The sequence below is a fragment of the Seriola dumerili genome, unplaced genomic scaffold (assembly GCF_002260705.1).
Source record: "Seriola dumerili isolate Sdu_G_001 unplaced genomic scaffold, Sdu_1.0 BDQW01000002.1, whole genome shotgun sequence".
Lineage (NCBI taxonomy): Eukaryota > Metazoa > Chordata > Actinopteri > Carangiformes > Carangidae > Seriola > Seriola dumerili.
In genome coordinates, this window is record NW_019174257.1 from 6,166,529 (window position 1) to 6,192,842 (window position 26,314).

Sequence of the window (26,314 nt, forward strand, 5' to 3'; positions counted from 1 at the left end):
TAACAGCTAAATACCAGCAAGTTTTTAGGAAATTAGGAAATGAGCTGGAAAATACAGGACCGGTAAATAAGTATTACCAAAAAAGGTGACATCTCTCCTATTGGAGGACCACAATGCTAAATCAGTGGAGTACTCTTTGGATAAAGCCCTTTCTTGTCCTTTAAGTGAGACTGTTTTATTTCTTTCTATCTTCTATTTTCTCTGTCAGGCATGAACTTTCAACTCGCAACTTCAGACATTTGTTGCAAGACTCATACCATGTTTAACCAAGATAAGTGATCTCACTGAAAGCTATATATATTTGATCATTTGTGTTTTGGAGAAAAATTTGTGTCTTCTTTCTTTCTCCCTTACCCATTGTTTCTCAGATGATAAGGAGAGGAACACGGTTAATTGCAATATGGTCAATACAACTATAACTATAAATTGAGATAACGTGATGTCACAGCTCCAAATTTTATCAGTCCAATCTTAGACCCTCTAACACAAAGCTGTTTACATCCAGTGAGCAGACAGGAGCTAAGAGTCAGGTTTTCAGTTTAAAGGAGAGGAACTTAAACAGGAAACCTCAACCAAAGCGTTTGCTGCCATTTCATGATAAACCACGAGTTAGTTGTTCAATGCTCATGTTTAATTACTTAATGTAGAAAGACATGAGAATATATTAACAAAAGGAATATTAAAAAGACAGGTGAGGGCAACAAACCCCGATAAAATAATAAAAGAAAAAACAATTCCATCCAAAAGGAAAACTAAACAGTGAAAAGTGGTGTTCCTTGTCTTAAGTTATCTTCTTGTAACCTGAAATTATTTTCACTGTCAGACAATTCCCAACTGTTTACATTTAGATTTGAAGGAAACCTTGTGTCTGCTGTTATCTGTAGTGTTGCAATAACTGATATTGCAATGTGGTTATCAACTGTCTTCACAAATTAACAAAAGTGTTGCAGGAGAGCATTAAGAGCAGTTCACAGTGCAACGCCCACCAGCAACAGTCGCAACCCGTTAAAATGCTGCTGCTGCTTTTACAATCCATAACGTTGCAAGCTTTATAAGATGTGCTAGCTGAATGTTTCTTTGCTAATGATTATTAAATGCTGCTCCTTAGTGAATCTGTATGTATCTACACAGGTTGAGTGTCTGTTTCACATTCACATTCAGACCTTACATGCATGCAAACTTCAACTTCCTCTTCCTACTTCTCTTCCTGTCTGCATTGTCTCATTCAGTTATCTGTTCAGGTACAGATAACGGAATCGCCAGGCCACTTGTGAAGATACCCCTGTGATTTATCATGGCATTTTAAAAGTCACTCAGTGTGGGCACTCACAGTGGCTGACTGTACTGTTGTCTTCCTCTGAGGGATGGTAACACATGTCCATTCTGCGTAGGAGGCGCTTCTTAAGATGAACGCGTCGCTTCACTGAGCTAGTGTTGTACTCCTGGGCCTTCAGCTTGGCATAGTAATCAGAGAACTTATTAAAAAGGAAGGAGATTGGCATGCCATTCAGGATGATACCAAATGAGATGCAGCAAAAGGCCACAATGCGTCCCAGGATAGTTACAGGAACCACATCCCCATAGCCCACAGTAGAGATGCTGACCTAAGAGAGAAGAGTGAACAGTTCCATATTAATACGTTTCCAGGAATATTTTCTTTGATGTAATGGGATTCTTCATGGTGATTACATTTTTGGTAATCTGTGCAAGCAGTTTATTACAACCCACAGTTAAATTTTCTCCTTCTTAACGTTCTTCTTTTGTTTGTCCCCAGTCTATTCTCTGTGTCTAGCTGGGTGAGGCATCCTGGTGACAGCTACCGTCAGTTACCAAACACACCTGTTCTTCCCCTGCCAATGAACTCCACAGCCTGGAGGCCCAGCTCTCCGCCAGATCCTTCAGTCACATTATGTGGTATTAACGCTACGCCCCATCCTCTAACAACTTAATTGTTTATTTCCTACATGTTTTTTTTTTCTCTCCCTCTGAAATCAAAATATAATAATATATCTCTGTAGTAGTGTATGCTATCATAATACATTATGTTATGCTAGCTTATATTATGTTGTCTTGTTATGTTACGTTTTGTTATGTTATCACTTTCTTTGTCTTTATCTTGCTTCACCAAATAAAAAAAATAAAAAATGATATGCCTCATCTTTACTTTAGAAGCTGAAAAAAAGCCACAACATGTGTTGGTGTTGTGGCTTTTGCATTGTGTTGACCCGTCACCGTACCCCATAACTCAGCTCAAACAACAAGTTACTGTATAGAACTCTAATTTTCTCACTCCACCTGTTGTGTTCTGCTTTACAGAAGGGACCAGGTCAGTCAGTTTGGTTGTCCTCCACAAAAATCTCTCTGAAAACTGAGCTGAAAAAACTGTCTCCCTGTTAAATCGGCCTGTCACTGAGGAAATCAGTAACCCATACGCTGTCAAGTTGAAATTTTGTAATGCCACAAAGTAGATACACCCTACTTAAAAGAAACCTATTCATTCCAGTCCTTTGTGCCCTGCAGCAGATCTCTTCATTCTCTACCAGCTCGTTCAGTCACACTGTGCAGTATTAATGTCATTTTGTTTTAATGTCATACCAAATCTACTGTAGAACCTGCTCCAGAGCACATACATTTCCCCCTTTAGATTTTTCTTGGTCTTCAGGTTCAAATTCCTGCAGCCCAGTTTCGTTGTTTCACCTGTTTGGATTTTGGATTGCCTGCCCTGCTCTGTGGATTCATTATCTGCCAGCCTGCCTGCAGCTTGCCAAACAAATGCCCATAACCCCATAACAACCAAGTAACAACAAAGAAGTCACATTTTCTCACTCCACCTGTTGTGTTCTGTGTTCTGGATCCAGAAAAAGGTGGAGGACATGTTGATTTTTGGCTTGGTTTATAGCAGTGATTACACTTAATTGCTTCCGATATAGTCTTGATTTTATACAAGTTAATCTTGCACACTGTAAATCCCATTATCCTGCCAGCAGGCGACAGTATATTTTGGGAGATATACTTTACTGGCAGATAGGGAGTTTCCTAACATGGCAAATGCTCATAGATCAGGATTGTCCAGTTTCTAAGATACAGTGTCTGGTCTGGATCTGACTATCCAAAGGGCTGCCCCATGCCAGCCTGCACACAGAGGTATACATTAAATACACTTCTCTGTTTTGTTTTTTTTTCTCTTGTTAATAAAAACAAAGCATTGAGGGAAAAGAGTTGCAGTCCTTCAAAGCAGCCAAAAAAAATGATATTGAGTTATTCAGCTACTGATACTCACTGCAGCCCACCACCAGGCATCTGGGATACTGCTGATGGAAGATCCCTCAGTTTCCCTCTCGGCTGAATGCATGAGTTCAGAGAAAGTGAAGATTCCCATGGCAATAAAAAGGAAAATGCAAGAGGCCTGCTGGTAACACTGCCGCAGAGTGAACCCAAATGCTCTCATGCCGGTTGAGTGTCGAGCCAGCTTCAAAATCCGAAAGACCCTCATTAGCTTGACCACTTTGAGGACATGACTTATGTTGCTGGCCTGAGATATGACCCTGAGGTCTTCCTTTCCGTTCACGTCCCCGGTGTCAGTGAAGGCTGCGAAGATGATCTGAAGGAGATAAGGCATGACCGCCACCATGTCCACAAAGTTGAGTCCACTCTTGAAAAACATTATGATGTTAGGAGTGGTGACAAGGCGAATTAAATATTCAAAGGTAAAGAACACAATGGTGATGATCTCCACCCATTCCATGTGCGTTTTGCCATTAATTCTATATATTTGAAGTTCCTCCACAGTGCTGAGGGTCATCGCCATGATGGAGAAGAGCAAAGAAAGGTTGGAGAGCACAGTGAAAGCCTTTGCCAGAGGTGAAGAGTATGGATCCTCCACAACGTTCCACAGACTCTTCCTCAAATCCCCAAATATCATGTCCTTGAAACAGTCATCGTTGTAATTCACCTCAATCTCAGCCATGAGCTCCTTCTCCACCTTCAGGTCGTCCTTCACCTCATCCACCTTCTCTTCGAACATTATACAGCAGCAGCGCTGAGTGTCCTTCATGCTCAGACCCCAGTATGCAATTTCCTCCTCAAAGTTGATGGGGCACATTTCCCGTATGATCCACAACACTCCACTTGTGTAGAAATGGTAGATGTGGTGGAAGAAGGCAGGGTCATGGTCAAAGAAGAACTCATTCTTGCGCACTGAGTAGTCATCGCATAGTGTGAGGAGTTTTGCTCTGTCCCTGCAGAGAGCTAAGGAGCCTATCCGGGTGTTAGGATATTTAATGGCACACTGTGTAGGGATATGAAACACTTTCCCTCCAACATTAACATTGATGCTCTGCTGCCGTTTAGGTCTCTCCTCAGCTTTAGGGCACTCTGCTTTGATGCCAGGACTGTCAAGATTCTCCAGAGAGCTCCAAGCTTTGACTGTTTTCTCCTGAGAAAATGGGAATGTTTTGTTGTCCTCTACACCCATGGATAGATAGTTGATAGTAGAGCGGCGATTTTGTAAATTTCTCTGAAGCTGCGCTTGCTCTGAAGCCATGGCAACTGTGGTTCAAGACACAAATTCAATTAAACTGAACAAAAAGAAAGAAAACAAAAGTAGGAAGCACCCCAGGAAACTTACTCTAGCAGCACATCATACGTTACTGAATCAACAGAAAAGCTGCATCTTGTCCTGCAGGAAGTGATACCCCCGTGAAAAGCAGCACTTCCTGTTTTGCTGGCTCAGTTGTGGCTGAGACTCTGTTGTCGAGAGTTGGGGGGAGAGGAAAAGACTCTCCTCTGACTGTTTCTGCGAAGACAAAGCAAAGGCATTTGATTTATCAGACTAGGAGAGCCAGGGCTAGGAGCAGGGATTTCATCCATTTAATCTCACGGTTTCCCTTCCAAGTTTCCTTAAGCAGTTGTAAATATAAGGGGGGAGGGTGGTGGTGGTGGCTGCATTAGGACACAAAGTTGATTTAAGGATTTTGAAGTGTTGAGACCAAGGGCCAACGGGCTTATGTTATATATTTACTTCTTGTTCCTCTTTTAAATGACCTTTTTTCCTCACGTTCGTATTGACTTTCATGTCCTCATACTGTTTCCACACATCTAAAAATATTCACTGAACATTAACTGAAATGTTGGGATTGATGGTGCTAGATGACGAGTCAGACGAGTGGTTCCAATTCATTCTGAGCAAATTTCATGGCTATCCATCCTGCTGCTGTTGAGATATTCCACTGAAAACCTCAAGAGTCAAAAAAAAGGATGGCGGATCACCAAGATCAGTAGGCGTCATCCTGTGGCTGCCTTGGATATCCGTACCAAATTTGATAGTAATCCATTTATTAGTTTTGGAGATATTCCATCAAAAGCTTGTCAACCTACCAGTGACTCTAGAGGATCAAGGGATCAGGAAATTGGCAGGATTAATCTTCTGAGAAGCATCAACGTCTGCTCTTAATTTCATTCAGTCCACCCAATGGTTGTTGAGATATTTCCATCTGGGGGACTGGACCAACAGACCAACATGCCAAGTCAAAAGCATTGCTAAAAATTGAGCCATTATCTGTCATACAAATGAACAATATTATATTGCCACTCAAAATATCACTGCTCACAAATAAAGAGGCACAATGATGAAAGCTAAAATTTTTTGTTTATTCTTGGACTCCCTCAGACTGGACAAGAAGTAATCTGACTCTCCGTCAAGACAAGTCATTTGGAGGTGACTCACCTCAACTGACTGCGTGTGATCTTCTCCTGCTAACCTACTTGTCTAGCTCACAACTTACTATCTGACTAAACCTGCCAAGGACGGATTTACTGTAAAACGTTATACACATAGCACAGACTACACACATTAACAGTCTATACAGAGTCGGAAGCTGATCAATATTTTCATATGTTAAGAATCAGCAAAGGTATCATAAATATTAAGAAGATACTGCTGACCTCTTTGAACAACTGTCAAGTGTGCCATGGTCTGCCAGAGGCTTAAAAGGCTTTAATGTTCCATTAGGCTATAGATTTGCTGAAATTTGTGACAAAGCTGCTTTTTTTTTTTACCAGAAATCATAGCAGCAACAGCAGCATTAATACAGTGAACTTACTGCCAAATAAGTTTAATAGAGGAGAGGTTATCCATGCCTTTATATCCTTCAGGCATCATTACTGTCATTTATTTTTTGCCATGCTACCAGGGTGTCTCTCTGGATGGTAATGTCAGTCTGTCAGTCCACTACTTTGGTTCAGAATGAAATATTTTAACAACTACTGTATAGATTGGCATGGAATTTGATACATATTGCCTATCCATGGTGCCCAGATGATGAATCCTGAAGTGTCCCAATAATTATTGGATGAAATTTGGTAAAGACATCCATGCCCTCCTTAAGATGAATTGTAACTTTGGTGATACTGTTAGACTTTTAGTCTAGTGCCATTATCAGGTCAAAATTTGCCATTACTTTGGTTTATGACCAAATACTATAGCTTTAGCTGGGTTCAATGCCAAGTAAAAATGTTAGCATGCTAACTCACTAAGCTATAATGCGTTAACATTTAGTTCACAGCTCTCCTGTGCCAAACTACAGCTTTACATGGCTGTAGTCTTTATCTTGTAATTCTGTCCTAATCAATCAAAATATCCTTCAACTTCAGCTGATATAAAATGCTATCAGAGTATGAAAATACTCAATACATCAGTGTGAACAATTAAAACAACTTATATCTGCTACTTCACTACAATTTTTTCAATTGCAAAGAGCTTGCTTCTTCTCCTGTCTATACTGTAGCAGCTTAAAATGCAGCAAGTGAGGCTGGGGTTCATGGATCATTATCTTTTGCAACACAGCTTATAGGATGGAAATTTATTGCAGTATCCAGTGAATAAATTGTGGCATAGATTAAGTCAGTTTATGCAACAAGGAACTGAAAAGTTAACTTGTAATGTGAATCAACAGGGAAGCAATAGTGGTACACATTGTACCAACACAGGCTGCTTCTGATTCACGTTCTTATTTTCTACTTCGACCGCAGAAAGGAACAGGAAACAGAGTATGATGATTAATCCTTTTATCATGACCTTCCTACCTACCCGTGCAGAGGCACATAATTTACCATGTTTACTTTTTTCTCTCACACATTCCAACAGTAATCAGGTAATCATACTTAAACAGTGGTTAATAAACTACAGGCTTCTGTTTCACGCTTGAGATTTCATAGTGTGACAAAAGATAATGGACACAAATATGAAAGGAAAAAAAAAAAAGAACATAAAATATTTATATATTTAATTCATTTACAGCATTTAACAGATTTATCCAGGGTGCAAACACAGTTCTACACTAACTGTAAAGCTACTCAAAAATAGAAAAAAAAAACATTTCTTAAAAATAAATATCAACCACTAAACTCAAACGTATGAGCACACTTACAGAATTATCTCCCAACTAGTGCCAACAGAGTTTTTTTTTTTTTAATCATTTTATCAGATCACAAAAACAACACAAAAAGACTGGAATCAAACACAGCAAGTCAATCAGTCCAACATTCACTCCAACCAGAGTTCACACAAGAGCAAAACCATTTAACTTTACAAAACACATTTGTTCCCATTGTAGTACCAGCGCTCAGAAGGCATCAAAACACAAAACCCACAACCAACCGTTTCTTTCCTCACACTGTTTAAACCAACTACATGTCAGTATTATTGCCATTCAACAAGCTAGGCTTAATATCTCCATTTTTTGTATAGCATTGCTTTAGAGCTTTCACCTTGCACAGAGCTTTAGAAGTTCTGGTTTGTGGCTTTTCCTACTTTTGGACTAAGTCATGCAACCGTTTCCCTCTTTCCAGTGCTTATGCTAAGCTAAGCTAAGCTAAGCTAAGCTAACCAGCTGCTGACTCCAGCTACAGCATTTACAATACAGTGTATTTCTATTTGTACTATATCCAAAAGAAAATAGCGAACTATGCTCTGCTATCTGATCCTTTCCTCCAACATTCAAAGACAAAACATGAAGATAAAGCTAGATTTTTGTGGCACTTGCTCTTGGTGACAGAGCTGAAAAAGCAGCAGCAGTTTAATAAGTACTCAGTAAGAGCTTGAAGTTTAACTATTAGTAAAACTGTATCACCATCCTCTTTGATGGATGAATTTATCCAAAAGGAAGTTACCACTATTCCAGATGTGGCAATGGAGTTATTGCAGATGTCCCCTGTGAGAATCAAATCTGATCTTTTAATTAAACTTTAAGGCTACTTTAAATTAACTTTTGCATCATTGTTGCATTAATCATCACAGCCAACCTCTGAATTTTTACAGTACATCTTACAGAAGTTAATTGTGTGCACATCCTGTCCAGTGTGTGTGCGTGTGTGTGTGTGTGTGTGTGTGTGTAAAAATGTGGTCCTGGAAAAACATGCTGTTGCGGGAACTACAAACTCCAAACAGCAGGTTTGAGTACTTTAGCAGTAGTTTATGTGTCTATATGTATGTGGACAGATTGTGTAACCACAATGGTGTCACAACGTTGCAAGATACACTCACAGAACACGTGTGCAGTTGAGATCAAAATGAAGGCAGAGTTCAAAGATGGGTGAAGTCTGTGCAAAAGGCAACATAAATTTCAATGCAATAATGCATCTCTTTGACTACAGTCTCATGCTGACAAACCAAGAGTGTGAAAATCCTGAAAGCCTATGAGCAAAAAAAAGTTCGATCACAATACCCCTATTTGATCCGTTTATAATGCTGCAAAAGTTTCGGGAAGTGCAATAAACTGAAATAAACATTCCAATGGGAATTGAGGTCATGCAATAAAACAATAAAATATAATTCTACACCAGGACTGCAAGGAAACATTGTTTTCTCAATTCATTGACTGATGGTTTTGTCCATAAAACCTCAAATAATACTGAAATATATTTGTCACCACTTCCCAGAGTCATCCCATTACTTGTTTGTCTGATCAATGGTCCAAACCCCAAATAAAATTTTATTTTACTGTCAAATATTTAAAAAAAAAAGAAAAGCAGAAAATTCTTTAATTTGCCAGTTCATTTGTTTGTTTATGACTAACTGATGAATCAATTAATCGTTTAATGTCTAATCTTGCCAGATTACCTTTCCATTGATTATCTTGGAGACCGTAAAACTAACACAGCTGGCAACTTGTTGAGCAAAATGCTTGATAACAGGGTTTTAAACATAAGGCAACAGCATCTTCTCATTTAAAGCACAAAAATACATGTATGCTTGTTCACTTCTGCTCACAGCTTTCAGGGTGAAATTGGACAATGGTCATCATCATCAACAAGATGTAATCTACTGTAGAGCCACCAGGGCTGAAAGTAATACTCTTTCAGAGCTGATGCTACAACAGTAATGACTGTTTGAAGGCCTTTTCCCCTCTCCCATCTCAGATATTTACCACAGAGTCACTCCGTCAGAGATTTAACCTCCACAGGGAGTCAGGACACGACAGGGTCATCAGCTAGGTTTGTTGTCTTGTTGTCCTGTGCGGGGGTTGAGATCATACCAGGTGAAGCGCAGTCTGCTGACCAACTGTGTCACACCTTCTTCATTCATTGTCCAAGTCCAGCTTAGGCAGAGTTTCCTGGCAGTGTAGAAAACACAGCTTAGTTGACACACAGCATGCTAATAAGCCCTTCACCTTTAGAGAGACGGTCAGCTTTTTAAGAAAAGCTGCCACACATTTCAAATCAAGGAACCTAAACAAACAATATTGGATTTTTGAGGCATAACATAGCGGCATACACTATTACACTGGGACAAAACAAGTGTGTGTGTGTGTGTATACATATATATATTATTTATATATTATTATTTATATTGATATATAAATATTGAGAAGTGCTATACAAATAAAGTCTTATATTATTAAATGTAATTTGATGTTTAGTGTAACTTCAGATGGTCTGCACAGTACAACTGTACGAACTGTATGCCTAAATTTGGAAAACCAATATTCTAGATTCAGTTTCCTTCATTCGTGTCTTGTGAATTTGTTGATCTAAATAATTTGTGCTGAAGTGGAAAAGCTAGAAATAATATGCCAATAATTTTAAGTGTTTCTCTCGTGTGGCTTGTTAAGGTAAAGCCCAGGAAACTTGAATGAATGTAAATTTAAAAAAATGTAAATATTTCTCTATAAACACTAAATATTCATTAATGTGCAACAATCAAAATCATTGGTTATAATCAGGTTTGACTGAACATGCATTGTCAAACAACTGTCATCAGATTTTGATTCAAATGTGGCTTTTGCCAAATGAAATTGGTCCCACTTCCAACCAGAGAGAAGAGCTCAGACAAAATACAAACATAGGAATCTCTTATGCAAAAAACTAAACTTTTTCCAACTGATAGAAAATTGTGTGACCCAGTCACTTTTAGTATAAAGCTGATTCAGATAATAAGTTTTCAGGGCCTTTAAAAGGCGAAGCCAAAAACATTATAGAGACCTCATGATGTGCAATCTTCACCTTTCCTGTTTGAGAGTTTTTCCACATCATTAACAGACTCCAAAATAACCAACACCTCAGTATAACAGTTTTATATATATATATATATATATCTCTCTCTCAGCTGTACACATATGCAGCTGAATGGAAAGAATCTCCTCTCTGAAGGTGAATGAAGGTGCCTATGTTTGCATTTGTGTGTTTACAAACTTCTCTTACCTTGGTGAGACATGAGTTTGGACCCATGGGTGGCCCCCGGGTGATGAGCGGGTCCTGGGACTCTTTGAGGTAAAAGCTCTGCACTATAAGAGACTTGGACGGGCTGAACTCCTCTCTCCACCACCACACAGCCATTCCCACCAGCAGCAAAGTGAGAAACACTGGGAAACACACACACAGACAAGACTTAAGTCACTTTCTAGAGCCTCTGCAGACCCGACAGAGGGCAGAGGACCCGACAGAGGGCTGACAACAACTTTCTGTAATTCCCCACCCTTACCTCCTCTGAGTGGAAAAACAGGTGGCTGCTATGACTGAATAAAGCTGAAATACTGGCAGGAAAACCAAAAGATCTTGAAAAAGTCACGTCTGTCAAAAATCAACAGGGATTCATACAAAGTGCTGGACATTTTAAGGAGAGACTTTCCTAACCCCTAAATGTTTATACTAATAATACATTTCCTTTGTAGAAGTTCTCTTTATACTCGAAGACACTTCACATGATTAACTAGGTAAATATAGTAAATATATACTTAAACACATACAGACTGCTCCTATTTCAAAAGAGCCTCGAAAGCACAAGACTTTCTGAGTGTCTGTGGACAGGATGGTAAAAATATTTATGTTTTTAAAGTTGACTACTTAGAAAGCATTGCTTCATATAGGTTCTTTTAAGCCTTCAATAGTTTGTATTAACGTCTGCCTGAATCTCTGTGGGGAATCAACTGCTCAACTAGTGTACAATGATGCTGAATGTTTTATGGTTATGACTCATAGGGGAGTGACCATGTTGACATCAGTGTGCTGTGACATCACATGTATAGCCTCTAGCTTACAGTAGACATCTGAGTTAAATAAACTAGTGTTGAGAAGCAGCTGGGAAACTCACTAAATCAAACATGAGGGACAAAATTATATATCAGTAGTCATCTTGTATAATAAATATTTAATTATGAGTCACTGTTGCGTGCGCCCTGGATGTGTGGTGGTCTGTCCTCTCTCGCTGCTACTCTTGCCTCCCAGGTCCCTCTGCCTGGTGCACACCTGGGTGCAATCAGCACTCGGGGACAGAGGGAGGGGATAAGAGTGCGCGCGCGCACACGCACACGCACACACACACACACACACACACACACACACACACAGCTGTACCTGGGTGAGGGTTCTTTTGTCCTCTCTTCCTTCTACAAGCAGGGTTCGTTCCTCCATGCACAGTTAGGTGCGGTGGGGTTTTGTTAATTTAGTTTGTTATTTCAGGCTGGAGATTACCGGTAGAACTGGTCATGTTATTCATTACAGCCAAACTAAGTACAGGTGGTTTTCCGCACTGCGGTAAAAAGATGATACTGGTTACACATTCTTACCAATAAGGAAGAGGATCCCGGTAAACGTGGGATCAGACAGAGTCGTTGCAGGCACGGTGCGAGAGATAGCAGGAAATGCTTGAGACTTATTTTGTTGTGTTTCTGGGAAAATGCAGCTGAACTCTGGGATGTCAGACAGCAGGCTGACAACACACTTATGCCGGCACATTGTCCCGGGACGTCCACACACGGATGGCCCTTAAAAACCGGCAGAATATGGTCAGTCCAGAGGAATCAGTGATCGTGAGGTGGCTGTAATCTGTTTATTTACCACACTTTTCAAGTGAAGTGTGTGCCTAACACAAAAATTAAAAAAACAATCATGAAGTCTGTGCAGAAATTGCTTTTGATTGGTCGTACCATTTGGCTGAAGAACAGGCTGAGAGATGACCACACTGCCTGGCGAGGTAATATTTGTCAGCAGTACTTGAAGTTGGCGGCCATTGTGCTTGTTTGCTCGGCAGATGGAGCGTGTAACTTCTTCACTCCAATACACAAAACCCTGAATCAAAACAGAGAGACACTTAGCAGCAATCGTTTCACTATACAACAGGAGAAATGGTTTTCATTATAAGTTGGGTTGAGTTAAGGACAGTAACCAGTTATGTTTATATTCAGTGTTTCTCAACAAATGCTGTCTGTCCTTGAGGCCCTTGAGCTGAATCAGTTTCCTTCCTCAATAAAGCAAGGAAACTTCAATTTCCTCAATTTTATTTGTTTTATATTAAATGTCTAATTAAAGTGAAGCACTTTGTGACATTGTGTTATTTGATTCATTTTATCTTCTCCAACTGTCAATCAATGGAATAGCATGAAACCAAGGGACATTACATGGCCAATCTTTGAGGTGAATGCATTTCATTTCCCACCGCAGTGGCCAGTGTTTCTAGTAGAAGACAAGACGGAAACAAAATGTGGACGCCATCATCAAAACCTTGCACCATAGTGCCACTAGTGGTCAAGAACGCCACTGTTATGTTAGTAAAAACAAAATCTCTTTCCCCGTCAGAAACGTAAGACAAGAAAAAAAAAAACGAGGAGAAAAGAAAAAAAAAAAAAAAAAAAAAAAAAAAAAAAACAGAAAAGTTATTGGAAAATTAAGTTAAGGAAAAATATTGCTGTGTCAATAGTATGGAAGCGGATATGAGATTCAAATATTAAATATATTAAACTCAAAATTTCTTTCCCTTCCATTCTTGTGAACGTGATCTCAGTAAGGCCTTTAGGGAATTTGGTACAAACATTTACTTCGATTCAGGGATGAACTAATTAGAATTAAGTGGTCAAAGGTCAAAGGTCAAGGATTTAGAGAGATTAAATATAAAGGAAATGAGGGGAGCTCACTCCTCATTTTGTTCTGCATTAGGATTAGTGGCACAGAGTACATATATATGTATATAAAATCAGACTACAGTAGCACTTAAAATGGCGATATACCACCTTTTGTCATTTCTAGTTCTGTAATTTCTTCTGTGTGAGTTTAAAAGAGGGAGATGTTGTCTAAGCCTTTCTGTCATTATAGTTGCTGAGGTCTTTGCTTTGTTACTTTTATTATACCACATTCACCTATTTTTTTCCAGCTCATGGGTGGCAAAAGACTGTGCCAGTATGCACTAGGTGAAAGGCATGAGTACACCATTCAACCTCCATTCCAACACAGGGCTGTAATGTTGTTTTACCTCAAACACAGCCAGTCCGAAGGGACGATCTAGATAGCCGTTAGACTCGACCACTGTTTTACGTTCCCGGCCTTCTAGATTTACTCTGGAGATGCTTCTCATTCCCTGATCAACCCAGTACAGCAGCTGGCGAGGTATATCTAGAAAAAAAAAAAAAAAAACACATGGACACATTAATGGGCACAATAAACTGTAGCACTGAAGGACTTATTCAAATACACTCAACTTACCTGTGATGGCAGTCAGCCCTCAGAGCATGAATACATTCATAATGTTCTTGTTTTAAAGGGGAAGCTAGGATTTTCCCCAACAACTTTGATAGATTTGACAACAAACGTAAGAAAAATACAGATTTTAAAACCTTCTGCAAGTTCCAGAGAGATTCAAAACTTTCTGTAGCATATATCAGAACATACCCAGAGAGAGGGCAACAGGGTGGCGTATCGAGGAAGTGACCAGAGCCATTCTGTCCCGGCCGTCCAAGCTGGCTCCCTCAATCTTTGGGAAGCTGCCACATTGAGCCCAAAAAAGCAACCTGAGAAAACAGGTGTCGTGTTAGCTCAGAAACACCTTGTCAAAAGCCTTTAAAACAAATATCTGTAATTTAAAGAGTGTGTAATCACAGCTAAAGCTTTTAATAATCCTGCTGACTTGCTTTGAACATCACTTAACTTCCCTGATGACGTGATTTACTATTAATTAAAATAAAATGTAAATTCCTGTGCCGTCCTACCCCTGGAGAGGATCCACAGCCACTGCAGAAGGTTTGTCCAGACCTGTGATGAGCTGACGCTGTGCCAAACCGTCCAGCAGGCCGACATTAACAGAACCACTCTCCATGCTGGTCCAGTAGAGGAGCTGGTGGATCCAGTCCACAGCCAGGGCGGACACTGAACCTTTAACATTCAGCACTAGCATGGCATCCTTTCCATCCATGGAGACCCTGAGAAACAAACACGGATAAAAAGATATAGCATCAGGTTCATTCACCTCTTCCCATTATGACTGAAAATTTAAAACTAAAATGCAACCAAAGAACTATGATCTATAGGCATAACGCTAGCGATGGTGATGTCGGACGATCCACCACTTTGGTCGAGACTAAAATACCTCATGATTTACTGGATGCATTGTCATGAAATTTGTACAGATATTCATGCAACTGTCTCTGGTGATCACCTTACCTTCCGTCTAATGCCACGAATAGGTTGACATTTTTTGTTTTTAGTGAAATATCTCAAAAACCATTGGATAGATTGCCATGACATTTGGTAGACAGATTGGCGTCATCTTTGGTATAAATTGTAATAACTTTGGCGATCGCCTCATCAAGTCAAAATTTCACTCCCTTGCTTTATCTTATAACCAAATACCAGCAAGACTAATTTCATTCCCACCCTCCAAAGTGTTTAGTGCTAGCTAGCAAACGGTGGCATGCTAACATGCTAAAATAAGATAATGAACATGGTAAATATTATACCTGCTAAACATCAGCATGCAGGCATTGTCATCGTGAGCATGTTGGCATGCTGATTGGCATTCATTCAAACCTCACAGCACTGGATGGCTGTAGCCTTTATCTCCATCTATAGTGTAGGAAAGGATCAGAGGCATCTATCTATTTACAAATGTTTTTTTTTTTTTTTTTTTCAATTAATTGATTATCTTTTATTTTGGACAAAAAGGAGTTTGTGCACTAAAATCTATCAGGATCCCTTTTCTTCAATTTACCAGCCTCTATGTTCCGCACAGGGATTAAACTACACTGACGCAAAGCAAAATGCCTTTTTTAAAAAAATAAATAAATAAGACTAGATATGTTATATTTTTTTACGTTGTGTACTTACATTATCCCAACTGGGGAAAACCAAAACCAAAATCAGGGTAACGATCCGTTTCATTTGGCTTTTTTGGCTATTTTGACCGAATGAATGATTTTAGTTATCGGACGTCTGGATCTTAAGTTATCAGAGGCAGGCAAATGTTAGGCAGCTCAGCTCCTATTCGCTCTGAGACGTCCTGTGTCTGCCGAAGAGTGTTGACAAATCACAGATTTTTAAAGTGAAACTGCTTTATTCGTTGTTTTTACCGGTTTTAATCCACTGGTCCGTTTGTTATGGGAGGACCTCTGTGGATAATTCGGCTGCCAGTAATAACCTCCTGGACATCTGATTCATAAGTTATCAGAGAAACAATCAAAACAAAGGTTATTCGCAATCTCAGCTCCCAACCATTCCCTGACATCTCATGTCCATCGTACAGCATCAGCGAAACACTGACTTTAAATGTGAAACTTTTTCTGCAGACTCTGTGAACAAAACAAAAACAAACAAACAATGTTGGCAGGGTTACATAACACAATCCACCCTGTAAATTATTATCTCTGGTGAACTAGTGAACTATCTTGCTTACTCTGCTGCCACAGCTAACCAAACACAGATAAGCGTTGAAAATGGATGGGTAGGTGGTTTACCAGTTGGTTTGCTTTGGGATCACAGATTGTGTTTTTGACCTCCCCCGAGCATCCCTTCGGGTTTAGTAAATGAAGAGGTGTTTGGTGGAAGCAGCAGCTACAGTTCCACTCTGGTACCTGTATATGGAGCCTCGTCCTTTCTGGGCCCAGTACAGTGTGCTGTTTGAGATCAAGGCTGCCACAGGCCCCGGTCCTGGTAAATGTGGGGCCAGTTCCCTGTGCTCTGTACCAGGGATGCTGCTCCGTTGTATTCCTTTAGAAGAGGTGAAAACCAGCTGAGCCTCATCTCCTGAAAGCATATAGAGGGAAAAAAAAAGAAAGAAAAAGAAATCACAATAAGAATGAAGTTTCTCAAGTTGTCATTTCTCTCTCTGCTGATTCTGGTGAAAATATCTGGAGGTATTTTAAACTTAATACTGTGACGTTATCTATTGAAGTGTGCAAAATGCTAGGTTCATGTTTTGTCATCTGTAGCAAAACTCAAGTATCATATCAACAGACTATCAGAAAAAAATGATAGTTCAACAAAAACCAACCCAACAGTAACTAATTTCTAACATAATGGCAACCACGTCACACAACAGCAGATCACAATTGAAATAATGGGCTCCTGAGGATTATGTGGGCTTGTTCAATAAGTACGTCTCTGGTGAACTGATCACCGTCACTTAATATGTTTGTACAGCCGTACTTACTTTTACAATGTAAATAAGTCAAAGGCGGAACCAGTTCGAGTGTCACACAATAACAGACTGAAGGTACTCACCAAACATTAGGGCAGAAAGTTAAACAAACCTGTGAATGGCACTGATAAAATACGAGGGACGTATTCTGGTGATGTCATATTTAAATAGCATGACTCCAGGTACTTCAGGTGATGCTAACCTTTCACCTCCTCAGGCTATGAGGGAGATCAGGGACACATGCAGTGAAAATTGTTTCAGGCAATAGTCTACATGGGTTTACTAGAGCCGAGACATGCAGTTTGAGGGAAATGGTGTGACTACAAGATTTTACATTTTTTAGAATTACTGTACTGGTCACCCTTTTTTGTTCACAAAAAGAGTTTAAAAAAAAAAAAAAAATCAGACACTTAAGAGCAACTTAACGTTCATCTTGGCCCTCTCATTATACACACACAACCTCAATGTGTTTAGTGAAAATCCTGCAATATGGCTCACTGTATTTTTCCACTAACCTCTTTCTTACCATTTCCACTTCCACTGGGACCACTTAGACTCAGTTCAGACTTACTGTTTTTTGTTTAAGGTGGGGTTCAAATATATTTTATTATTACATTAAATCTGGTACATGGTTAAAATACATTATTTTTGGGAACTCCTTCAAGAGTGTTGGAAAACCCCATTCCAGGTGACCACCTCATAAAACTAGTCAAAGAATGCCAAGAGTGTCCAAAGCTGTCATCAAAGCACAAAGGGGGTTACTTTGAGGAATCTAAAACGTTTTGCTTTGTTTACACTTCCCTGTTTACTATGTAATCATTCTAAAATGTAGAAAATACTACAACTAGAGAAAATTTTATTAATTTAATTAAAGGAGTGTCCAAACTTGGACTGGTACTGTATTTCTGGTCAGGCAGGCGAAAAGGAAGGAAGGAAGGAAGGAAGGAAGGAAACAAGATTGAAAGAAAGCAAGAAAGAACTTGTTTACACAATTTCTCTATGTATAAAAGTGGATGCCTGTCCTCTTCCCTGAAATAAAGAATAAACTGAGGTACTACATCACACCGCAAATGCCCATATTTAAATTTAGTCAGTTATCTAGTAAGTAATTTCATAGTGCAACTAGATATGTGAGGATCTGCCTGTTTATGCTGAGCAAGTGAGACTTTTTTCACATGCTGGAGAAAGTAGAGACAAACGGCTCAATCAGTCACACTGAGGAGGGGATGTGTGATGAAAAACTCACTGCTGCTTGGCAGATTTGTATGAACTATTTAGAATTTGCACAGTGTTTCTCGGTGGGTTTGTCATTAACACAAAGTTTGCACAGAAGGTAAATGTTTTGGCTACAGGGAAGAAAGACCTGGGATCAAACATCAAAGCATGAAAGAATCTTAAACCTTCATGTTGCCAGTGGCTAGTTACCAGTTATACACACCATTTGTTTCTCACCTTTGGCCTTGCACTCTCTGGTTGTTGGATTCATGGTGTAGCCCTCGTGGCAGTCACAGGTGAGGCTGCCGTTCATGTGAACACACAGCTGATCACACACATCTGTTTCCAGGCACATGTCGACATCTACATGGAAGAGCGAATACTTGAAAACGAGACTGTGTTAAAAATACATGGAAGCCCAGCTATCATTACTTCATAGCTCGTATACTTTCACATTATGATACAAATACTATGTAACACAAAAATGAACCCACCCTTAAAAGAAAAAAGAAAAAAATAACACTATAACCCTCCCTTTCATAAATGTATTGTGTTTTTGGTCAGGACAAATCTTTATAACTGGTGATGTAAAACTTAACAAGCTGCCACTCACCCTCACACTGGCTGTCCCTGACCAGCCTCATGTTGTCAGGACAGAGGCAGAGGAAACCCATAGGCTGGTCCACACACTCGTGAGAACAGCCTCCATTATTGACCTGGCACTGGTTCTGATCTGCAGGAGCAAATGTTACATCATCAGTGGTGTACCCTGATGTTTGTTAGTGTGATAAAAGGTTAAACTTCTTTGTTCATGTTCACGTCTACACAATGTTTGAGTTGCAAACATGATGCGCCAAATGACAAATAGTGTTCATATGAGTTTGAAGATTATTTCACTGTGACAGTAAACAATCATATCGGGGGGGGGGGGGGAGAGAAGGCAGCAAGCACATCTGTTGTTGATAATGCAGCTCATGATGCAACACATTTTTTCTTGATGATATTCATGTCACATTCATGTTCATAGAATAAGTGAAAAAAATTTGACCTGCTGGTGACATTAGAGAAAAGGTCAAAGGGTCACCAAGTCCATAGGACTATTGTCTAAACCTTACTTCATAGAAGTCTCTGCTGAGATATTACAGCCTGGATGGAAATGGGGGACTGACCAACATCAGTTTCCCTAGAACCACGACAATAGCACAACTAAAAAGTATCCACACAAATGTTTAGGTGTTGAGGTTCTTGACTTGGGAAACAACAGCTGAGGAAACAATAGCACAACACTCTCTGGGAAGAGTCCTGGTTCTTCTTCCATTTAAGATTTACGGATTTACTGAGCTCTGGGAACCTTCAATGCAGCAGGATTTTTCCAGATCCTTCCCCCACCTGCGCCTCCACACAATCCTGTCTCTCAGCTCTGGAAGCAGTTCCTTCCTCTTCATGGCTTGGTTTTTGTGCTGATGCGCACTGTCAGCTGTGAGACCTTATATAGACATAAATATAAATATATATATATATATATATATATATAAATAATAAAATATCCTTGACTACCAGTTAAGACTTTAGCTGTTATAACTCACTTTAAAGAACAACATTCTCTCCACCAACAGGAATTTTATGACACTCCCCATCAAGTTCATAAAGATTAAAATGTGATTTTGCTGCATTCCTGCAGGTTACCGTTAGAGGACACAGATTAGCTTATGACCCTGTTACCCATACAAAATAGAGGAGCATGAGGAGTAGCGTCTATCAAGATGATCAGAGTCTTTCTGTATTTCGGTGTGGTATAAATTAGTGCTATACTGCCCTCCGCTGGCTATTCTTTATGTGGAAAACTGAATGTTAGACCCATGCGTGTTGGTTGAGCATCTCATTCAAAACCATAGACAGTATTTTTTCTGCTTTAACAGCTTCCACTCGATTTCGGAACCTGGCTGCAGGAATTCGCTCCCATTCAATCACCTGAACATAAAGGCATCAGTATGTTTCAACTGAAGAGCTTGTCAAATAGTTGATCAGCATCTGAAACCTTCCTCCACCACACCTTTCCAAAGTCACAATTGGAAGGTCTATATTTAGCAATTTTTGTAACTCTTCAACTGCACGTAGCAACTAGCCAGCTGTGTAGAGCGAGAGGTTAATCAGGGTCTCAACTTCTCTCTCTCAAGCTCTCCTTGTCCATTTTCCACAGTCATTTTGTGTGTGTGCAGCACAATGAAATGAGGTACTCTTGAGAAGTATGCTCCTTTATCCTTATTTGAACAATTATCGTGTCTCGCTGCCAAGTGATGGCAGACTTGTCAGCTCACCGTCAAGTGTGGGTGGCTTTTATGAGCAGCTATAAACTAACACTTGCCTTTTCAGACGTGATCCACTGGCACTTCGTATAAACTACCTAGTTTTGAGAAAGTGCCTGCTTTTAGTTAGGTCAGACACTGATGCTGTAAGACCTGGCTCAAAGGTGCTGGACGGGGTTGAGGTCAGCGTTCTGTGCAAAGCAAACTGGGAAAACCATTTCTTTATGGACTTGTGGGATTTCTGCATGGGGGCGATGTCATGTTGAAACAGGAAAGGGGGTTTCCCAAAGTGTGGCTTCAAAGTTGAAAGAACACTGTTGTCTAAAATGTTAATTTTAATGTTGTATGTATGCTGTACTATTAAGACTTCTTGTAATTTGGAACTATGAGGTGGTAGAGCAGGTTGGATGTTAATCATAGGGTCGCTGGTTCTATTCCTGACAGTACATATATTGAAGGGTCCTTGAGCCACTGGACTCCAAATTCCTCCAAACGTACGTGGGAGAAATATTGGTTGGATCCTTTATTCTTATTCCAAAAATGTAAACTGCTTTGGATTAAAGCATCTACCAAATGAATGTAACATAATAGCTGGTGGTGGCAGAAGTTAGAGACTTGTTCTTATGCTACATTTCTTTTGGTTTTGGCAAAGTCAACATTTTTCCAAGTACAAACAGGAGAATCGCATCACTTACACAGTCTACAGTCGTCCTCATCGCTGCCATCAGAGCAGTCCGGTGAGTGGTCACACCTCCAGGCCTGGCTGATGCACTGGCCATTTCCACACTGAAACTCTGAAGCTGCACATTTGGGAGATGTTTTGGGGCGAGGTTGCGTCAACCCACACATTTCCTGGCTCTCATCCCGCCCGTCCTTGCAGTCTGTCCGTCCATCACACAGCTTATGTCTGGGCAGACAAATGTCAGACAGCCCGCAGGAGAAGACCGGGGGGGGGCAGTTCTGGCAGGAATCCTCGTCGCTCCCGTCACCACAGTCATCTACGCCGTTGCATAGGAAACGTTTAGAGATGCACCGTCTGCTGCGGCATGCAAATTCATCTTTCTTACACCTCGCATGACCTGTGAAGAGTGAGAGTTACAGCAATGAGTCCTAAAAGGCTTCACTACCAATCTCCAGTCTGAATGACTTTGTGTGTTTACAGTTGGTGACATAGTAGCTTTTTTCAGATAACTAACATTAGCAGAAACATCAGAGTATCCCACATCCTGGGATAACACCAGTTTATCCATCTGATTTCTAGTCTGTTTATGCAGAGAGCAACAAAAATTAACAAGCGAATGTATTTTCTGAAGAAAGTGTGTGAGTGTGCTGGGACATGCTGCAGCAGCTACTGCTTACTGGAGATTGAACTCTGAAGCTTCTGTTTATGAAACTGTAGTGCAAGCCACCAAGCCAACACAACTACTGGAAGAAGCCATTTCACTTTTGTTAAGGAGCAGTGTAATTGCCCATAAACTAAAGACATGAAATCAGACACTTGTGCCCAGTCGGTCGACTTGTATTATCTGAGCAGAGGTGCCAGGATCATGTGTTTGCCTTCGCCGGGCGCTGAACTCCAACCTGCTGTTTACTAGACTGCAGTGCAAACACTGACCCATGACAGCTCTTTTAAACAAATGTAATTGTTACTAATTGTACATAAACAGAACTTTGTCTGTCTCTGTCGGAGCAGCAGGCTCTGAAGGCTGAGTGGGTTTGAGCCTAGTTGAAACATTCCTCTCATAGACGTCCATTATAAAAATCATGTTTTTCAAAAATTGACAAAATCCCTGTTGTATGCCAAAAACACAAAACTGTATTGGACTGTATTCAATTGTTCTGCGACTGAGGACAGATCATTTCCTCTTTCTTTTATTCATTTGCTCTTTTCCCACTGAGCTCCAGTGTAAGCACAGTCCACTGCTGCTGAGTCCTGCACTTCTGAAGAGAAGAAAGTAAATCTTGTTCACTTTCTGCATTTTCCTGGCAGACAGTCAGACCAGGGAATTTCAGGTCTAAGTCTCACGTCCCTACCGTCTGAGCAACACTGCCAATATTCATACCTGCAGCCGCTTACATCAGCAATGTTTATTTTCATCCCACAAATCACAGTAAATCCTTTTAGAATTTTTTCTCCTGCAGGGTTTTTCTGCACTGCAGAAAGGTTATGCTGATCACTTAATCCTTCTGGAATTCTATATCAAAGTCGCTAATGACTTCAACTGGATTATAAAACAAAACTCTACAATGGCACTTTTCCACACCTTGCAGAAAATGAGAGGATATCTTTGTAGCACAGAAATTAAAAAATTACAAAAGGATATACAAATATATAAGTATAAGTAGGACAATATCCTGTTTTGCAAAAATTGTGGAATTGAGATAATTAAGATAAAATGAACATATGGCAAAATTTGTAATTCAAGACTTTCTTTCAAGTTTTGAAATAGAAAAACAGTCCAGAAGATCTGAACACGGCTCTGCCTTCAGGCTGATATAATCAGCTCCATTACACAATACTGTATGTTGAATAAGGCAATTGTAAGTAAAAGGGCATATGAACACATGAATTAGATATAGTGATTTTCTGAACCTGTTAGACTTTGACACCATTTGTGCTGTTATGATGCCATTGACGGGGAAAATCACACACAATCACCTCTGGTCTGTAGAGTCCACAGTCGGTGGACTCTACAGACACAATGTTCTTTTGTAGCCCCAATAGCGCAGTGTGTGTTATAGGTACAATATGTAACAATTGTAGGAATGGTGCTGAGCTTATGATAATGCATCTGCAGTTACTTCTGTTGTTAGAAGACTTCAGAGTCACATTTTCAGGCTTGTCTGTGTCAGTTTTTGCTTTCACATGGCATCGCTCTCACCTGGGTGTCAGGAATGGGTGACTTCAGTCTTGTATTAACCCTTATCATGCCAAAACAATCCATCTATCCATCCATCTGCCGAACCCTCTCTATCGCTGTCGACTGAAGAGGGAAATGCTGCAGTTACTTGAAAATTTCTTTCAGTTAATGGATCACTTCAGTAATTATGGAGAAGCAGCATTAAGTGTTCTTTTAGTCATATATCTGGAACAGGTTTGCTCCAATTCTCAGTTTGTTTAAATCAAAATCACCGCTTTTCATGAAATGAAACTTGAATGACACTGCAACGTAATTTTTTAAAAATAATTTACTTATTTTTAACTTCTGTTTCATTAGACTCTTTAAAATCATATTTATGTCTTTCATACTTTCCTGTTTGTTACTTTCTGCCTTAATGCCTTTTAATGTCTTAAATTACTACAATTGCTACATGCTTACTACATTATTTAAAGTGACAAGAAATGCCAGTTTTGTTTTCATTTATGTGCGAGTGCATCTTTAAAAAAAAAAAAAAAAAAAAAAAAAAAAAGGGAGCTTGTGACACCCAAACCAAAGTGCATGTCTGTGTGTGTATGGAATGGAATCATGTTTTCAACATGGGACTCACTGCAGTGCTGCTCATCTGAACCATCCTTGCAGTCTGTGTGACTGTCACACAACTTCAGCCCCGAGATGCATGAACCATCGCTGCACCTGAACTCCAGCTGCTCATGGCAGGCGGGCAGAGAGTGGCCTGCAGAACCTGAAAGCGTGCAGGATGTCGGTCAATAATCAAAGGCATCATAAAAGACAATAAATTAATCATATAACAGGGCAAGAATGATAGCTTGAAAAAGCATGACAACTTATTAAACTAAACTCCTGGAAACCTGGAAAGACATTCAAAAGATTATCAATTACTATCAACAAAGTCTGATATGCATTTTATGAATTATTTGAATTGATTAACAAAAAAATGAGCACATGCCAAACAACAAAAATAAACAATCATATTGTTCAGTTGTTCAATTTCTTTTAAACATCATGTGTTAACATAAAGCCTCTAGGATAAGACTGAAGTTATTCAATAAATGGATAAAATGTACCATTTCACAGCGGTTTTGCTCTCTTCACTTGTGTTCGATCACATCTTATGTCAGAAAAACACCAAAAACTGCAGAAAATTAATTTAACTGACCTTGAAATCACCATTGCATTGGTGATTCTGTGTGAAGGCAGACTGTCCAGAATCATTTTAACAGATTACCTGCTCAAAATGTGAGTTTAATAATAATAATAATAATAATAATAAGCAAATTTGGAATCATTGGGCTTGGAGAACTACACTGAAAATGCACATACACTTACAAATGACTAAGTATTTTAATTAAATATGTAAATATTAAGTTTATATTTAAATACCTAAAATGGCCCAAAAGGTGGCTTTAATTCAAACGCTTGCACAAGGAGTCCGGTGACATCTGAAGAGTGGACCCTTTTTTAAATTTCATTTTACCATCTTTCCAGCTTTCTATTGGTAAATTTCGCACACATGCAGCAAATAAGCTGTGAAAACATAACAGGTCAAGAACCAAGTTCACTTCAGTTTGCACGGTAAACAGACTTCATTCAAAGTGAGCGGTGCTCTGCTCGACTGTAAACTCTCATTAAGTCCTTCCGCTTTCTCGAAATATCGGCGAACGCACCCAGATCGCTCTTCTCACACACACGCACAAGTCTTTCCAGCATCTTACCCAGAATATGATGCCACGAAACGGAGACGACCAAAAGAAATAAACCTCCAAGGTGTCCCATGCTAGATGTCCTCCACGGCTGCAAGCCCACGCGGCGCAGAAATATGACGCAAGAGTAGCTCCTGTCAACCACATGGACGTATTATTATAGTAGGCTACATAACCATGTACAACCATGCAGTCAACCTGCAGATTTGTTAATGAAACATGACACCTTATTTATTTCTACTGGAGACGGTTTTTTAAATTAATTAATTAAATAAATTATTTTATTTACTTTTTATTTAACACAAACACAAAGATGCTAAATACGTTTAAATTAAGTGGTTTCCGGGTGTAACCTGTTCTCTATAGGTCTAAAATATGAACATTCTGTCGATTAAAACTGGATATTTTCTAGTCTGGTACTAAATATTATAGACTACATTATTTTATAGGCTACTTTACATTGAGTGCTCACCTTTAAGTGTGCATCTTCTGTCATCAAACAGCTCATCAGTGTATTCACATGTCCTGCACACACCTACCCAGGTGTTTCCAGTCAAGTTTGCTGATTAAACCCAATCGCAGGTTGAAGCTGAACTTTGCTTCTGGTTCAATCCCAATGCCCCCCGCCCCCTCAGGCCTCAAGCGTTCAAATGGTATAAAGAAAGAATGGGACAGCACTTTGTGACACGTTGATGACGCCAAAACATGTTCCGTAGAATTGTGGGTTTTGGACTTTGTTTATAATTCATCGTTGTGCCATGATAGGACAAACAGCTACACACAGTTCTGGTCACGAATCATCAGTCAGCTATGTCTTTATATTTACATGTAAACTTAATTTTTAGTTTGGGTTCGTTCCTTTCGTGATTGATTATTTGCGTTTCTTCTTGTATCTTCTTTATTCCGTTTTATCGTTTCTAAGCCCTGTAACTATGGTAACCCCGTGTTTAACGTCCCAACGCTCGGAACTATGGGTAATTCCCTTAGTAAAGTCTCCAGGAGTGACGTTAAGTGTTCATAAACGGCCCAAAATGTCGACGAGAGAGCCCGATGAACCTGCTGATTTTACAGTGGAACAGCTCTAAGCCCTCTAGGACTTAATGGGAACAGGCATCAAAGTCTGAAGGTGGACACTGGGGTTTGGCCAATGTCAATACGCCCCATGTTCACAAGAATTACATTCATCTGACAGCTTATGAAATCATGTAGTTCATCTGCTAAGTCATTCCTGCTATTCTACCCTCTTTGCACTCAGTATGTCCAAATTATTCTTCACATGACAATAAAGTTTTT

The 26,314-nt window shown here is 39.7% G+C and overlaps 2 protein-coding genes across 2 annotated transcripts; both read right to left on the reverse strand.

The window, feature by feature from the left end:
- Positions 1 to 682: 682 nt before the first annotated feature.
- On the reverse strand, positions 683 to 10,811 carry LOC111239033 (potassium voltage-gated channel subfamily V member 2-like). Its single transcript, XM_022737777.1, has 4 exons — positions 10,699 to 10,811; positions 9,426 to 9,611; positions 3,281 to 4,795; positions 683 to 1,604 (listed from the first exon to the last, which is right to left on the reverse strand). Exons 3-4 carry the CDS (start codon positions 4,541 to 4,543, stop codon positions 1,314 to 1,316), a joined length of 1,554 nt encoding a protein of 517 aa, XP_022593498.1. The 5' UTR covers positions 4,544 to 4,795; positions 9,426 to 9,611; positions 10,699 to 10,811; the 3' UTR covers positions 683 to 1,313.
- On the reverse strand, positions 9,576 to 25,118 carry LOC111235007 (low-density lipoprotein receptor-like). The gene is made up of 13 exons (XM_022763327.1): positions 25,034 to 25,118; positions 23,908 to 24,042; positions 21,114 to 21,497; positions 18,726 to 18,845; positions 18,350 to 18,475; positions 16,332 to 16,503; positions 14,475 to 14,684; positions 14,158 to 14,276; positions 13,742 to 13,881; positions 12,423 to 12,564; positions 12,063 to 12,260; positions 10,699 to 10,859; positions 9,576 to 9,611 (listed from the first exon to the last, which is right to left on the reverse strand). The coding sequence occupies exons 1-13, from the start codon at positions 25,092 to 25,094 to the stop codon at positions 9,576 to 9,578; spliced, it is 2,004 nt and encodes a 667-aa protein (XP_022619048.1). The 5' UTR covers positions 25,095 to 25,118.
- Positions 25,119 to 26,314: the final 1,196 nt, after the last annotated feature.